The following is a 17,915-nucleotide window of genomic DNA, read 5'->3' on the forward strand; positions in this document are numbered from 1 at the left end:
CCAAGTGTTGAAAAGTTACTTACTTGTAAATGAATCATTTGGTAACTGTAGCTCAGACTGTATAGTTAAAACAAGTTATTATTTACCTTAGAGATGTTCTGCCATTCTGAAAAGTATATATATAGGATTTACTTATCTTGAATAAACTGTGTGCCTTCTTAAATAAGTAATCTCCAAGTCTTGCTTTCCTTAGAAACTGCCTCGCCATTCTAACTGAAAGTAGACTGAAGGTTACCACCTGTGAATTGGGTTCCCAAAAGTAATGCTGTTGGTTTCACTGTATTATCCATGTTGGGATCATTGTATGGGTGTCCCAAATTGGGTCTTGCTTTCCCTGATTTGCTGTTAGCCTGTCCAGAATAAGTCTGCAAAGGTCATACTTACCTTTTAGGATGCTTGTAGCTCCTTACAAAAGTATATAGGTTTTACTTACCTTGTGTATAACGGTTACCCTAAAATAAGTAAGAGTTATTGCTTCCCTTAGTCTGTGAATTGAAAAGTAACTGCAATTGAATATTACAGCCCAAGGTCAAACTCCCCCAAATAACTGTTATCCTGAATCAGAGGTATGGGTTTTTACTGTTCCTAGAGTAAGTGTCCCACTATTCAGAAAATTATATTGTCCAGTTGATTTACTATGTTATTTCTTGCTGAGCTGCACGGTTTAACTGATAGGGTCTACTACCCTGGTATTATTGAAAGTAATCTCAAAGTACATATTGGTTTTGACTTCACTAGAACTACTGTTAGGTGTTCCAAATAAGGTTATATGCTTTGGTCTATGTACCTTCAAGCATAGTGTTGTGGTTGTATATAATGTACTTATTTCCCCCATGATTTATTAAATAAACAGTTTATTTTTACAATACATAGCGTTTCAGTGTTTCTTTGGAACATTTGTATTACAATGTCTTTGTACTGATGCTACAGCCCTCTCTCCCACCTAAGATAAGCCTGGCTGCTCGGTCTACGCTTCCCTGAACTCGGGTGTACAGCCTATTGGGTAAGAATTGATGCATTAACCCTGTGGGAGACTACAACTGTCTTGTCTTGGTATTAGATAACCCACCTATTGGTATAGGCCTGTACTACACAAGTTGTTAGTGTGACTGAGCAGCCAGGCTCATTTCAAGAGGGGTAAATGTGAGCTGTAGCAATGAAATCCACCAATACAAGTACCGAAGTTACACTTATAACCTTAACAGTTTTTAAATAAGCATTCTTCAAAAAGGGCAATTTATGTAGCAATCAAATACATATTAAATACTTTCACAGAATTAACACAAAGTTAGTAGATACTCTTTAGAGATGCTTCTTACACGCTTCCTACACCCTGAGGTGACTTCACTAACTAGGACAGTAATTGCATTTATATGTCACTAGTAAACTTTGTAGATTCTGAGGTTTGCAGAAAGGAAAGGTTAAGGGAAGGAAAAAGATTAAACAGGTTCTCTGAGCATGTGAGCACTTTAAATCTTCCAACAAAGCCTAGATAAAAACCTTTTGCAGCAATATTAGTTTAAAAAACAATATTTCTGATGTTTGTTAATCTGCTTAGAATCACATGCTGTGCATAGGTCCGACATCCAGTGGTCACTGCAGAGTATTGCATTTTTTTTTTCGTAGTCGAAAAGGGGACGTCGACAAGGCGTGTCTGTAACACTATCCCTATAGTGACTTGCGTTGTACCCACAATCCCTCACGCGTCGAGGTCCCTCAGATTGTTTTTTTCCGCCCAGCTTATGGTCACCTTACGCGGAGCTCCTAGAGAGACATTGCTAAACAAGTACTACGGACCTCGGTCCTTAATATATACTTACTGTTAAAAGATCCCTCCCCTCGACGTTAGCTGTGAAGCTGTTTCTCCGCCGAGCAAGTTTTCGACGGAGAGGAAGAGACGGAGGAGATCCTTCGGCGCTGCCGAACACGTGGCCAGGCCTCGCCGGCCAACATACAGTAGGGAGAGTGGGGGTTCGAACTTTTCTCTTCTCGTCGAGAAGGTCTTTCTTTCTCCCCTATCTTTCCCTTGGGGTTGTTATCACCAGTTTTTATTGCCTCAGCTATGGAGAGGACACCTTTTAAGTTTTGCCCACGCTGTAGGGGCAAATACACTTGGAAGGACAAACACAAGCTCTGTAATCGTTGCTTGCCCCTCGATCATAAAGAGGACAGCTGCGCGGCCTGTAAGCTCTTAAAACCAAGAACCCTTAAAGAACGGAAAGTTAAGAGGTGGGCGGACTACGCTATGTCGAAGTCAGTTTCCTCACCCGCTGCCGCTGTTACAGAAAGTGATGAGGAGGGTGATAACTCGACGTCCGTTACGGAAGTCATTAACCCCCAGAAGGAGCGCTCGCGCTCCTCGACGTCCGTCCCCGGCCCCGACGGGCTCGGCTCACGCCCTGCTTATGGGGATGAACACCCCGGCGACAAGGACGCACACAGACCCCATAGGCCTAAGCACACAACCCACGGCTCTTCTTCGTCGAGGACGAAGGATCCACCAGCGCCGAAGGGGACGCAGGGCACTCCGGCGTCGACCTTAGACCGTAAGGGTCTCAAGCCCCACCCGCAAACGCAGCCGCGACCAGCGATTGGGCTTTCATCTAACACGGGCGCTACCTCAAAGACACCCGACGTAACGCTACATAGAGCGGCCGTCGAGAAACAGCGCGTAACGCAGACAACGCCGACTCCAGAACCCTCTACCGACGAACTCGTCGAGAGCCTGGCGAGAATTGTTTCCGAGGACAAACGCAAGCGGACGACGAAACAGACGTCGAATACCGCACCCAAGGAAATAGAAACGCCGAAAAAGCACAAGAGTAGCCAGGAACTGCCCCATTCATCTAAAGGCACTTCTGAACTACCGGAGGGCTTTTCTGAGGGCGACGGAAACCTTTCGTCGACGTTCTGGGAGCGTTCGAAGCGTTTTGAAGGTGACAACACTGATTTCCCCCCTCTAGACTATTCAGGGGTTCCCCATGAGACCATGGAAAGACTCCATTCTTGTATGGAAAAGATGGAGAGGTTTTTGGGTAGCCAAAACCCACCCACACACAAAAGACCAAGAGAATGGACCCAGGATGACCCTAGGGTCAAGATTCCTAGGCTGTTTCCCCCTTCTACAGATGCATATGACCTCACTGAAGAGGAGCAATACCTCCAGAAAGATGAGTGTTTAGGTGGAGAGGAAGAACATGAGGAGGAGAGGTTTGAGGAAGACCCTTACACTAGCACAGGAGCTTTTGAGGAAGATACAGCTACCTCACAACCCTGGCACTCCCCATCAGTGCAGCCTTGGCAATCCCCATCAGTGCACTCAGACCCTGATGTCTTTCACCCTTCTCCTCCCAAGGACTCACCTATTGGCAACACCTCCCCCATAGATGACCAGCCCTCACTTAATGCACTATTGCACAAGGCAGCAGCGCATTTTGAAATAGACACAGGGGAGACTCTTCCGGACATAGACTTTGTAGAAAAAGTTATTAAAGAAAAAGCCCCAGTCAGTCCATTCCGCTCCTGGCTTCTATAAAGAGAAGAATAACTCCTTCCCTTTCCAATCCGGCCTTAGTCAGAGGGGTCAACCCTCGGATAGAAAAGCTCTTCAGCCCTTCGTCTTCTGACCCTTTGTACATCAGGGGACATTCTATCCCGGACTCTCTGGTAGTTACTAACGCAAGGAAGAGAGCGGGGGTACCACTATCTACTAGTGAGGCACCACCTGACAAAGAGGGCAAGAAACTCTATGCACTTGGGAAGAGAATCACAACCTCTGCCGCCTTCTCAACTAGGATTGCGAATAACAATTCCCTATTAGCTAGCTACGCAGATGCACAGTGGAGCAAGCTGCGCAGCGAAGCAGAGGACGCACCAGAACCCCTGCGTTCACGCCTGTTGGCTACTATATCAGAGGGAACTCTTGTAAACCAGGGCATCGTAAAGAACTCCCTGGATGCCGCAGAGACAGCTGGACGTTCCCTGGTTCAGGGAATACTTCTCAAACGCCATGTCTGGCTGCGCAATTCGGGATTTAAGCCAGAAACCCAGGCTTCCCTAATAAATAAGCCCATAGAGCAAACACATCTGTTTGGGAAAGCAGTTGATGAGGCCCTAGAACATGCGAAGAAGGAGTTTGATACCATCAAAACTCTTGACCAAATTTCTAGGCCACCTAACAGACGCAGCTATGGCAATAGACGCTCCTTTCGTGGCCAACGCCAGCAGCAAAGCCAACAACAATTTTACTCTGCTACCAACTGGCCCTCTAACCAAAGCACCCAGTTCAGTCAAAGAGGCCAACGTCGTGGCAAAGGAAGAGGGCGCGGCTCCAGTCCAAAAGGCCCCACGCCCAATACCAACAAATGACCCAAAGATTCGGGTCCCCTCCCATGCATCACCGGTCGGGGGCCGGCTAACATCGTTCCTTTGAGCATGGGAGGGAATAATGTCAGACCGCTGGGTATTATCCACCATAGCCCACGGATACTGCATCGAATTCAACGGTTCCCCAAAATACAGACCCCCACGGAACTGGCGCATGACACCGGAACACCTCACTATTCTTCTTCAAGAAGTAGAAGAGCTACTGAAAAAAGAAGCTATAGAGGCTGTCCCCCTATCGCAGGTAACAGAAGGTATTTATTCTGTGTACTTCCTTGTACCCAAAAAGGATTTAACCATGCGCCCTGTATTAGATCTGCGTCCAGCGAACAATTTTGTCAAACCCCAAAAGTTTCGTATGGTAACCTTGCAGGATGTAATCCCACTGTTATCACAGGGGGATTACATGACAACACTAGACATGAAAGATGCATACTTTCATATTTTAATGTTGCCAGCGCACAAAATACCTCAGGTTCAAGATAGGGAACAAACACTACCAGTTCAGAGTACTACCCTTCGGGATAGCATCTGCACCAAGGGTATTTACGAAAGTACTGGCAGTGGCAGCGGCCCACCTGCGCAGATTATCCATCCCGGTTTACCTGTACCTCGACGACTGGCTCATAACAGGGGATTCTTACGAAACATGCTTCTCCAATACCCAAAAGACCGTAGACCTTTTGTCCCGACTTGGCTTCTCCATCAACGAAAAGAAGTCCAGCTTAGACCCCAGCCAAATCAAACAATTCCTAGGGGCTCTAATTCGAACAAAGGACGGCCTCGTCTTCCCCTCCAACGAGAGGGTCCAAAACATGCTGTTTCAGATCCCCCATTATGTGGCAGGTCGAGAGGTGACGGTACGCAAAGCAATGCGTTTGCTAGGGATGATGGCGTCATGTATTTATTTGGTACCTCACACGCGCCTGCGCATGCGCCCAATGCAAGAGTGGCTCTATTGCCAGTGGTGTCAGGCCAGCGGACAATGGGACGACCTAGTGGTGGTCTCGCAGGCCTTGGTTCTCTCGCTACGGTGGTGGACAAAGGAAAACCTGTTATTAGGGAAAACTTTTGCCACACCCGCAGTGGAAGCCACTCTAACCACAGACGCATCCCTTACAGGATGGGGGGCTCACCTATCCCATCAGACTGCTCACGGAGTGTGGACTCCGAGCTTAGCTTCCAAACATATAAACCTGCTGGAACTATTAGCAGTGTTCAAAGCACTGAAAGCCTTTCAGGAACACTTACAAGGAAAGACAGTGATGGTCCTCACAGACAGCACCACAGCCATGTACTATCTCAACAAGCAAGGGGGCACTCACTCTCCAGGACTGTCCAAGCTGTCCCAGAATATATGGAAGTGGGCTCTCAAACACAACATGTTCCTACTAGCACAACATGTACCAGGGGAACTCAATCTGCTAGCAGACAAACTCAGCAGAGACTTCCCCCTGCCCGAAGAGTACGAATGGCAATTGCAAGAAGACATCGTCTTAAACGTCTTCACGCAATGGGGTTTCCCGGAAATAGACCTGTTCGCAACCCTGGAGAACTCACAATGCCAAAGTTACGCCTCCAGGTACCCCCAGAACCAGTCCAAGGGGAACGGTCTGTTGATTCAATGGTCAGGGAAATTTGTTTACGCCTTTCCCCCGACTCCCCTCCTCAACAAGGTGGTGCACAAGATGCACCAAGAGCAGGTAACCATGATACTAGTGGCCCCAATGTGGGCCCGGCAGCCATGGTTCGCTCACTTGATGGAGATGTCCCTATCCCCCCCAATCAAACTTCCTTGCCCGTACAACATGCTGTCACAAGACAAGGGCAAGACACTGCATCCATGCCCTCAGACCATGAACTTAGCAGCCTGGCTCCTGAGATCATAGAATTTGGACATTTACATCTCCCTCAGAGATGTATGGACATCCTCAGGGAAGCCAGAAAACCTAATACTCGCCACTGCTATTCTAGCAAGTGGAAAAGATTTGTCATCTGGTGTAGAAGTAAGAACATCAACCCGGTTGACTGCTCTGCCACTAACATTATTCTGTACTTGACCCATTTACTGGATTCAGGTCTAGTGTTTAATTCCATTAAAGTCCACCTAGCGGCACTTTCTGCATACACCACTTCCCAACTTAAAGTGTCATGGTGGAAGATACCAGTTATAAAGGCCTTCATGGAAGGGGTAAAGAGAATACACCCCCCAATAGCTAGCCCAGCTCCCGGATGGGACTTAAACGTGGTACTTTCTAGACTCATGGGCACTCCTTTCGAACCCATGCACAAGGCAACTCTTAAATACCTCACTCTTAAGACTGCTTTCCTAATAGCTATCACCTCCATTAGGAGAGTAAGTGAACTACAGGCTCTTTCTGTATTAGACCCCTTCGTATCAGTTCACAAAGATAAGGTGGTTCTTCGCACACACCCAAGGTTTGCACCAAAATTCATCTCTAAATTTCATGTAAACCAATCTATAGAACTACCAACGTTCTTTCAAAAGCCTTCCAACTTGGGAGAAAAAAGTCTGCATACACTAGATGTACGCAGAGCTGTCATGTTCTACATGGAAAGAACCAGATCACTGAGAAAGACTAATCAGTTCTTTGTCTCGGTGGCAGCAGGAAGAGAAGGAGATGCAGTCTCTAAGTCCACTATATCTAGATGGATTGTACAATGCATCACTCTCTGTTACACTCTTGCTAAGAGAGAACTACCCTTCAAGCCAAGAGCACATTCCACTCGAGGCACTGGGGCATCCATAGCATTCATTGCAAATGTTCCCCTTGAGTCCATCTGCAAAGCGGCTACCTGGAGTTCTGTGCACACCTTTACAAAACACTACTGTCTAGATGCACACTCGAGATCTGACTCCCAGGTGGGACAGGCAGTATCAAGACATCTTTTCTCTACTGTTCCTTCTCATAACCCACCGCCAACTCCGGGTACTGCTCGCTAGTCTATGCACAGCATGTGATTCTAAGCAGATTAACAAACATCAGAAGACAATGCATTACTTACCGTAAAAGCATTTCTGATGGTTGTATCTGCTTAGATTCACATGCGCCCACCCTTCCTCCCTGCTCGGATGGAAGGAACATAGACTTCCTTTTATATCTCTTTTCTGTACTCACTCACGTCTAGAAGGCTCCCTCAGGGCAGAAAAATACAAACAGAGGGACCTCGACGCGTGAGGGATTGTGGGTACAACGCACGTCACTATAGGGATAGTGTTACAGACACGCCTTGTCGACGTCCCCTTTTCGACTACGAAAAACAAAATGCAATACTCCGCAGTGACCACTGGATGTCGGACCTATGCACAGCATGTGAATCTAAGCAGATACAACCATCAGAAATGCTTTTACGGTAAGTAATGCATTGTCATCTTACAGTAAGACTCAGTCAAGTGGATTCGAAGAGTCTGCAGGGAGCCAGGACAGCCAAAGTCAATTGGAGCAAAGTCTATGGAGCACTTCTTAGATAGTAAACGTCTTGCACAACGTTGAAGAATTTATTGAAGAAAAATCCCTGTAGGGTCACAAGCTGTTACACTTGTGAAGGGTAGCGCTGAAATCGACTCTAGCAAGGGAGCTACTGCAAGTCTCAACTGAGAAAAGCAAGCTACAGACACTGAGGTAAGTCAGAACAATACATTTGGTTAGAAGAAGAGGGTCCAGCTGGCTTCTGTCTGGTTGCAGCGATGCAGATCCTGTGTTCCGGGCCTCCATCGTGGGGACATGGGGCAGGACGTCTGGGGACTCCGGCAGCAAATCTGAAGTCGGCGGCATCTGCAAGCTCTTTTCGGATCAGCAGCACTTTGTGGTTTCAGCGCTCGTAAACAGCACCACTGCGGATCTTGGATACTGGTTGGGCTTCCGTCACTCCTTGAGTCCTGCACTCTGGTGAGGGGACTAGAGCTCTGGTCGTCCTCCTTCTGGAGGGTCTTGGGGAAACTCCTGAAGCTTCTGGCCGGATCACAGATGTTGCACTCTACTGCGGATTTCTCAACCCCTGGCATTCTGTTCCTGCAGAAGCAAAGTAGTACAGCCAGTCGAGGGTGTTCCAGCAGAGTTGGTCTCGGGGTTAGTTGGTCCCACTAACCCAAGGAAAGAAGTTGTCCCTTCCGGAGCTTCTCTTGTCGATCAGAAAAAGCTGTCTCAGCACAGCAGCAGGGCTCCACCAGGCAATTCAACAGTCTAAGAGAATGCTGCAGGCTTTGTTAACGGTTTCTTCATCGGGATGTTCTTCCCAGTGGTTGACTCTGTCTTCAGTCCCAAAACCCTCGCCTTTTAATCGTGCACAGCCTAGCTGTCACTCAAACAGCAGGGCGGTTGTCCTTCAAGGACAGCCAGACAGTCAGGACTGGGTGCATTCAGGCATTCCTAAAGACAAAGGACAGGGGGGTTTCGGGAACCTCCCTTACTTCCTGCCCTTCCAGACACACTGGAGACAGAGGCAGGTTTCAGTACTGAAGCCTGCCAAAGGCAAAAAAAGGGCACAAACCTGGCTTGGCGCGCAGAGTAAACCGCAAGAAGGTCCTCACAAACAGAAAATGGCTAAAAAAGAAGACTGAGCCATTTTGACCAAATTTTCACTTATGGGTGCGATACTGCAGCTGAGGATTCAGCCTGCGGTAGAAAAGCACAATGGTAGGAAAATTAAACCACTGCCACTAGCCATTTAAAGTCTTGAGGGTAATATTTTTTACATGAGTAGGTAGGTAAGGGGGCTACTAAGTTACCCCTGCCACACTCAACATAAGATGGGGGTGTGCTGGACCTACAAAGAGAAAAGGTAAGTAAAGTCAATTTCACTTTACTATTCTTGGGAACAGTAGTTCACACAAGAAAGGTATTTAAATCTTATGAGAAATCTAAAGGATTTCTCTGTTACATTGCACTTGAAGGTGCTGTGTGTCACCATACAAAAAGTAGATGCCTATGGAGTTTGTCAGACCCCAAAAACAAAGAAAACATATAATCAAAATCAGGTCAAAACACATGAGAATGAGAAAAAGGGCTCACTCACTCCAGGGTTAAAATTACAAAGTCCTAAAGCCAGCAAAAGAGCTGTGGGTCTCTAAAGTTGAAGGGAATTTACGCACAAATAAGCATTCTCTGCAAAGAGTGGAGTCTTGTACTGCCTTAGTTGAATGGTTTTACTAAGCTCGACTTAAGAAAAACTATCCTAACAATGCCTTCAAACTCTTTGTTTTGTTTTGCGTGACCAAATTCCCTCTTCTCCCTGTTTCCTGAGTCAGACTTAATTGTATTGTGAAATGTAATGTTGTATTGCGTTTAAACGTAATGCATTTTGACACCTATAGAACATTTCGATTTAAAAGAAGTAAAATGAAGATTATGGGCAAGAATTACTGTGACCCATTGATTGAAGTTAACAATTTTGTATAAATCCAACCATTTTCATGTTTTGTTTCTTTTTGTGTACATTGTATTTCAGTGGCCACCATAAATCCGAAAGCTGCTCTGAAATCAAAGATTGTTGCAGAATTCAGAGTAAGTGCCAACATGAATAAAGTAAGGCGTGGGTTTATGGAGAACTGGTCTGTTTGTTCAAATTTTAGTTTTAGATTTTAAAGCATGGTTTTGGTTAGTGAGGAACAAGAGTTGGTACTCTGTTGGCATTGATCTTTAATAGGCTGTTTGAGTGAATGGCCTGTACTTGGGCATACAAATATCAGAATGATCACTGCAGCCCCTGTGGCAACCCCTACAGCCCCACTGGCAATAGTGGTTTCTCTGTGCAATGCTTAGTGGGGTATTGGATATTGTAAGGATGTAGAAGGAGGAGACTGACACACAGGTGGCATGGTGATAGCTATAGACTTTTATTAGTCTAGAAAATAGAGAGCCTAACTTTCGCTACCTCGAAGAGGTTTTTTTTGGACTAAACTAAAACACCAAGGTGTCGGTCAGAATGTCCATTTAAATCAAATGTCCTGTGTCAAAAACCCTACTTCTGTCCCTTACGCTTAAAACTAGAGATAAAGTAGACCACCTTGGTCCAGAAGAATGACTCTGGACTGGAAGTAGAAGTTAGTTCCCCTGGCCTATGTTTTAAGTCGCTTCAAAAGCACAGTTCAAATGTTAAAAGGGTCCACAACCTCGGCTTCTTTTTTTTCTTTGGTGGGACTCAGTTGGTATCCTTCTCTACCAAGTACTGTGATGAGGAAGATGACTTGTTTTTTTCTGATTTTGGGTCCCAGGTCGTAGCTTCTAGTTCGACCTCCTCTGGACTTCCACAGCTACACACCTGCGCCCACCGCTTCTCCTGGCTCTTCTTTGGACGTGATTTGAAACTCCCAGGTTCGTTGCGGGCTGAAGACAAGTACTCCTTGGCACAGACTCCTCCCTGGCGCAGCGTCCACACCGGTATCTTTAGTTGTCATGTCAGTCCCTATTCCTCCTACGGGCCTCCTTGTCCCAGTACTTGGGTCATGCATACCCTATGGGTTCTCAAAGATCTTCAGAGTTTGTGATGGAAGTGGTGTTTGAGTGAAGGGGTGTATAGGGATTTGGTGGAGCGTGGGTATACCGCATCATACCAAGATGTTCTCATTGGACCCAGCGGGCAGGTCTCCTCCCACGAGTTCCTCATGGAGCAGGCCAACACTGTTTTAGACCATGTCTGCTCACATCAGTTCTATGTCGTTTATTTTTTATTTTTGTAGGTCGCCTAACCAAAAGACAGATTCATCCCAAAAAAAAAGATTTTAGGTGGCTGACAAAAAATAGAAAAAAGGACATTTCTTCACCCACCCCCCTCCCTCTTTCCCCATTTATTAAGTTATGGGGTTTCATCTCCCAACCCCCCTCCTTCAGCCCCCTGCTGCTTCCCTCCCCACCCCAGAGACCCCCACGATTACACACAAAAACACACGCACACATGAAGTTACCTGTTCTCCTCCTTTGCGGCTGCTTCCGGATCCTGGCGTGCCTGTCAGCTGCTGCGTGCACTCATGTGCAGTGCAGGGCTGACAGTTTGATTTATAAAGACTGCTCTGTGCGGGGTCAGAGCAGTTTTTCTAAATCATTTTATCTACTGTTTTATCGCTTTTTTGAAAAAGGTCATTTGACCGAATAACCCCACATCACCTAACCCCCTGTTGAATGACAACTGGCTGGGGTTGAAATGCCTGCAGAATGGATAAGATGATTACATGTTCTCCATCAAGGGATCATCATCCATATTAATGAACACTGAATCTCTGTGGGTGTGAGATATTCAGTAACATGTTTTAAACACGAATAGCTCTCCTTTCAGTACACTTAACAAATGCCTGTCTGGGGTTTTTGCTTTATTTGCCAAATTAAAACTAATAAAATCTCCAGGAAAGCACTTTGGTACAGCAATTCATCTAAACTAGATTTTCCATTTTTCATAAGAAAATGAAAACAAGAAGCCAGACAATCCAAGTAGGCCAGAAGAAACCACACTTTCATTTTAAGCCAGGATGGACCTTTAACTTCTTTTGACGTCTTTTACTGGCACTGAAGGTTTTTATGGGCCATAGAGGCTTTTTCGAGGGGATTGGGTCCTCCGACGTATTCCATATCTAAGACATGTAATCACCACAGCTGTGCTGCTTCGGAAACTTTTTTCGGCTCCTGCGTCGATGCGCCGTCGTCGAGGACCTCGTCCGACGTCATCCGATGTGATAAGTAGGGCGCACGACGCCCGTAGCCTCAGTTCCGTTTTTTCCGCGAACGTGTTGCTTCGTGAATCTCGGTTAACGCCTCCACTCTTTGGAGTTCTGTTTCCTTCGTGTGAAGTTGTCTTCTACTTCGTCTTCGACCCCGCGTCCGGGCTTCAAGACGTGCGGGGAGTGTGGGTCCAAGATGTTGGTGACGGATTCGCACAACGCCTGCCTCTGGTGCCTCGGGGAGCCCCACGACACGGATGACTGTATCGACTGCCAGTCGCTCACGTCCAAAGCCTTACGCGAACGTAAGAAGTTGTTGTCGGTAGGTCGGGTGTCCAAGCCCCGGAAGTCGAAGTCTGCGGGGCTTTCGACAGATGATTCGAGAGGTGATTCTCCGCGTCATCGTCGGAAGTCTCGTGGGTCTCCTTCTAGGAGTCGGTCTCGCCACTCCTCAGCCTCTTCGAGGCATTCTCGGAAGCGCCAACACCGGTCGTCTTCCAGGTCCTCTTCGGAGGACTCTGCCCGGCACGTCGCTTACCCCACCAGCCATGCGACGCTGGAGGAATGGGCTTCCTTTGGGAAGAAAATGCTGGTGATTCTCGAGTCGCAGGGTACTAAGCCGTCTGCGCCCCCGAGTGGGGACGGTCGAGAGACACCGCTCGCAAGAGTGGTCGGCACGAGTCACGGGAGAGGTCCCGTTCCAGGTCCCGGTCCTCGACGCGTTCGAGTCCGTGTGCACCTGTGAGGTCTTCGAGGAAGATATCGACGTCTGAGGCGTCGAGGGCGTCGACAGGCTTTCTCGAGGCTCCGGCTCCGAGGAAGTCGTCAAAGCCGTCGACACTCAGGTCGTCGAAGGACATGCTCGGAGCTCCGGCTTCGAGGACTGTGTCGATGCCGACGCTGCTGATGCTGGCGGTGCTGCATCTGCCGTCGACGCTGATTTCCTCGACGTTGATCCTCTCGCCGCCGATGCCTGTTCTCTCGACGCCGGCGCCGATTCGCTCGACGCCTTTCGTGTCGGAGGTACCCCGTGGCACGGGGGAAGGCCCTAGGAAGGCTCTGGTTAAGAGCAAGCACTCTCGGGTGCCTTCTTTTCGCCACCTGGAATATATTTCAGAGAAGGGTGGCGGCGGCTTGGACTGTTCCGGAGAGTCTCCCGGCGGTGGGCAGATCCTTGTCGCGAAAATACCGTCCAGCCAGTAGCGACTCCTGCTACTTGACCAGGCACCCCACTCCGGAGAGTTTGGTGGTGCAGGCGGCCATGGCCCCGGCAAAGCAGGCGTCGTACCCTACCATCCCTCCTGATAGGGACAACAAACGTTTTGATGGCTGGGCGAAGAAAGTGTTTTCTTCTGGTGGTATGGCGCTTCAGGCGGCCAACTCCATTTGTGCCTTGTCTCGTTTCTCACACACACTCTGTGGAACTGTGTTGCGTTAGCGGCTGAACATATTCCCGAAGGGGACGAACGGGATGGTTTCCTTGCTATGGTCCAGGATGGGAAGGATGCCATGTGTGAGTCCGTTCAGTTGGGTTTGGACTTAGCTGAATGCGTCAGTAGGTCCATGGCGGCGAGCACCGTGATACGCAGGTTTGCGTGGTTGCGGAAGTCGGGGTTTGCTCCTGATGTGCAGTCCCGGCTCCTCAACATGCCCTTTGATGGTGAACACCTTTTTGGCAGCAAGGCTGACGAGAGCCTTGAGAGGTTGCAGACCTCAAAAGCTGCAGCGAAGTCGTTGGGCGCTGCAGTTCGCCAACCTCTGCCTTTTCGTCCTAGGGGACAGCAGTGGAGGGGTGGTTCCTTTTGCTATTACTCGTCCTTCAGTAAAGCGAGAGGAGCTGGCAGTCAAAGAGGCCAACGCAGGGGTACCAGAGGTGGACGACAGGGTACCCGTGGTGCCAAGGCCGCTCGGGCAGTTGCCTCTTTGCCCTCAGGTAACGCCGCAGCCGCTCCCACTCAGTCATGAGGCCATGTCCCATGGTTCGCCGGTGGGGGGAAGGCTGGCGCAGCATCTTGTAGAGTGGCAAGCCATTACTTCAGATGTGTGGGTTCTGGAGATCATCATAACCCACGGCTACTGTCTTCCCTTTCGGCACAGGCCTCGCAACCATCCACCGGGTAACCTCTCTTTGCAGAGTCCGGATTCGCTCCTTGCGCAGGAAATTCAAGCCCTGCTGGAGAAAGGCGCCATAGAACTGGTGCCTGTAGCAGAGAGGAACAAGGGATGGTATTCCCCTTATTTTTTGATTTCGAAGAAAGACGGGGGATTGAGACCCATCATGGACTTGCGCGGTTTGAACAAACTCCTCAGGAACGACAAGTTCAAGATGGTTACTCTCTCTCAAGTCCTCCAGGCCCTTCAGCTTCAGGACTGGTTGGTGTCACTCGACCTCAAGGATGCTTACTTCCATGTGCCGATCCATCCCAAGCACAGGAAGTAACTGAGGTTCGCGGTTGGCGACTCGCACTTTCAGTTTCGGGTCCTGCCGTTCGGATTGACCTCTGCCCCGAGGGTTTTCACCTAGCTCATGGTGGTGGTGGTGGCAGCGCATCTCAGGCAAGGGGGGATTCACGTCTACCCCTACCTGGACGATTGGTTGATCAGGGGGAGCTCTCCCGAGCAAGTCCTGGATCATCTGTCCGTCACCTGCCACTCACTTCACAGGCTGGGCTTCTCCCTCAATTTAAAGTCCCATTTGACGCCAACACAGCGGCTCCAGTACATCGGAGCAGTGCTTGACACTTCCCTGGGGCAGTGTTTTCCTCCCCAGGTGAGGGCTCTTCACATTCAGCAGATGGTGCACAAGTTTCAGCATGCCCAGACGCTCCCAGCGTTCGAGTTCTTGAGGTTGCTCGGCCTCATGGCATCCTGCATTCTTCTGGTGCCAGAGGCTCGCCTGCGGATGAGATCTTTGCAGTGGGCACTCAAGACGCTATGGTCGCAGTCCTCCGGCAGGATGTCGGACCCGGTTCAGGTGCCGCCCTCGGTCGCCCGGGACCTTCTGTGGTGGGCCGTCGAAGGCAACTTGATGAAGGGGGCTCCATTTTGGCTTCCCTGGCCGGAGGGGACGATCGTGACGGATGCATCCCTCACGGGATGGGGAGCTCATGCCAACGGGCTGACAGCGGTCGTTGGTCTCCGTCGGAGTCCAGACTCCATATCAATCTGTTGGAGCTGAGGGCCGTCAGGCTAGCCCTGAAGGCTTTTCTGCCGACTGTGTGAGGAAAGTGTCCTGATCCTGACGGACAAAACAGTGGCCATGCACTACCTCAACAAAAAAGAGGGGGCAGGGTCACTTCGTCTGTGAATGGAGGCGAGGCAGCTCGAGCTCTGGGCTATCTAGCAGGAAGTTTCGATCTCGGCAGTTCATCTGGCCGGAGGCGAAAACGTGACGGCGGACGCTCTGAGCAGGCAGAGCGCGATCTCTCACGAGTTGGAGTTGGCTCAGGAGATTCTCCTGGAGATCTTCGCCCTTTGGGGGACCCCTCAATTTGATCTCTTCGCCTCCAGTGTCAACCGGAAGTGCGAAAGGTTTTGCTCGCGGGAATTTTCTCCAAAAGGAGCCTTAGGAGACGCGTTCGTGGTGGAGTGGTCATTCCCGCTGCTGTATGCGTTTCCTCCAGTCCCCGTCAATCCCGCAAGTGCTGCGGAGGTTACGGAAGTTCGGGTCCCGGATGATCCTCATTTCTCCGGCGTGGGCTCGGAGGATGTGGTACCCGGGCCTTCTCGACTTATCCATCTGCCCTCCACGTCGTCTTCCCTACCGAGACAATCTGCTCTCACGGGAGGGGGGGGGTCAGGTTCTCCATCCAGAGGTCAGATCCCTAAACCTTCACGCTTGGCTTCTGAAAGGTTGAGGTAGAAGGATTGGGACCTCCCTGAAGACGTGATGGAGGTGTTGCTTTCGGCCCGAAGGCCAGCAACAAAGTCTCTGTACCGTTGGCGTAAGTTCTGCGACTGGTGCAGAGTTCAGAATGTGGATCCTTTTGCATGTGACATCCCCATGGTTCTGTCCTTTTTACTTTCTTTGGCCCACAGGAGCTTGCAAGTGGGTACCATTAAAGGTTACCTGGCGGCGCTGTCCATCTTTAAGCGCTCGTCTGAAGAGTGTTCTTACTTTAAAATCCCTTTAATTTCACAGTTTCTGAAAGGGCTCACTAATGTGTTCCCTCCGTCACCTTTCCTGGTGCCCGGTTGGGATTTAAACCTTGTTCTTAAGTTTCTTATGGGTGCTCCGTTTTAGCCTTTACATTCTTGCCCTTTGAGGCTGTTAACTCTGAAAACTGTGTTTTTAGTTGCGGTTACTTCCGCTCGCAGAGTGAGTGAGTTACAGGCACTTTCAGTTAAGCCACCCTTCACTGTATTTCACAAGGACAGGGTTGTCCTTAGACTGCGTCCTCCTTTTCTTCCGAAGGTAGTGACGGAATTTCATTTGGCCCAGAAGGTTGTTCTTCCGGCATTCTATCCTCCTCCGCATCCTGGTAAGGAAGAGGAGAGGCTCCATAGGCTTGATCCTAGGAGAGCTTTAAGCTTTTATGTTTCACGCATGTCTCAGAGTGGACGATCAACTCTTTATTGGTTATGCTGGAAAGCGTTTGGGGCTAGCTGTGACGAAACAGACTTTGTCTCGCTGGATTATTTTGGCCATCTCGGAGTGTTACCGCTTGGCGGGTAAGGACCCACCGGCTGGCTTGCGGGCCCATTCTACCAGGGGTATGGCTGCATCTACTGCCCTGCAGAGGGGTGTTCCTATTCGCAACATCTATGATGCAGCCACCTGGGCTTCAGTACATACATTTGTACGTCACTATTCCCTCGATTGCATCCAAGGACAGGATCTGGCCTTTGGCAAGACGGTCCTTTGTTCTGCTATTTGATTGGCTATTCTAAATTTTGATTCTAAATTCTTTCCCTCCTCCTTGCTCTGGTACTGCTTTGGGAGTCTGTCATAGATATGGAATACGTCAGAGGACCCAATCCCCTCGAAGAACAAGTTACTTTCTTACCTGGTAACGTTCTTTCGATGGGATGGTCCGACGACTTATTCCATATCGCTCCCGCCCTGCCTTCCCCGATGCAGAATTTCTTTTGCGATTGCAGCTTACGTTCCGCAAGGCTTTGTGTCTGACTGGCAGTTGACTAATGTCACACGTTCTGGGGGAAAAAACTACAACTGAGGCTACGGGCGTCGTGCGTCCTACTTATCGCATCGGATGACGTCGGACGAGGTCCTCGACGACGGCTCATCGACGTCATCGACGCAGCCGCCGAAAAAAGTTTCCGAAGCAGCACAGCTGTGGTGATTACATGTCATAGATATGGAATACGTCGTCGGACCATCCCATCGAAAGAACGTTACCAGGTAAGAAAGTAACTTGTTCTTTTCTCTGCAGCACGGATCCACCCCTTTTAACTCTGTGAGCATGCCGGCTCTCCAACAAACAAGCCTCCTGTGGTATGAACATGTCTAGGAAATATTGTTTTCTTTGTCTGATCCCTGGACACCTCCTTTCCCCCAATAGAAACATTCACGAATGCCCATTTTGTGAGGCACCAGAGTTGCACCTCCAACCAACTGGACAGCAGCACTAGACCCACACTCCAGCATTTTTGTCTTTTCTTCGGCACTTCAATTTTAAAAGTGGCTTTACAGTGGTCCTTGCTTGAAGGGCCTCTTCAGATTCACCAGACCCACCTCTAGACCAACAGAACACAAACTGCTGCTATTGGCCTCTCGCCTTGTGTGAAAACAGTGTCGACTACCAGCAGGCGTTATTGCTGCTGCTATCAGACTGTGAAGTTCCTTTAATTAGGCTTGCATTTGGAAAGGCAGCTGAGTGATCCCAATGAAGAGACCTAG

At 49.1% G+C, this 17,915-nt stretch overlaps 1 protein-coding gene across 1 annotated transcript in view; it reads left to right on the forward strand.

Moving 5' to 3' along the window:
• Positions 1–17,915, forward strand: part of RPRD2 (regulation of nuclear pre-mRNA domain containing 2) — a 708,220-nt gene that overhangs the window by 320,058 nt on the left and 370,247 nt on the right. Inside the window, exon 5 of the mRNA XM_069649727.1 lies at positions 9,853–9,908. Within this exon, the coding sequence (XP_069505828.1) occupies positions 9,853–9,908 (56 nt within the window). The remainder of the gene's footprint in view (positions 1–9,852; positions 9,909–17,915) is intronic.

The sequence above is a fragment of the Ambystoma mexicanum genome, chromosome 1p, assembly GCF_040938575.1.
Source record: "Ambystoma mexicanum isolate Mex_15411 chromosome 1p, UKY_AmexF1_1, whole genome shotgun sequence".
In the NCBI taxonomy this organism is placed as follows: Eukaryota; Metazoa; Chordata; class Amphibia; order Caudata; family Ambystomatidae; genus Ambystoma; species Ambystoma mexicanum.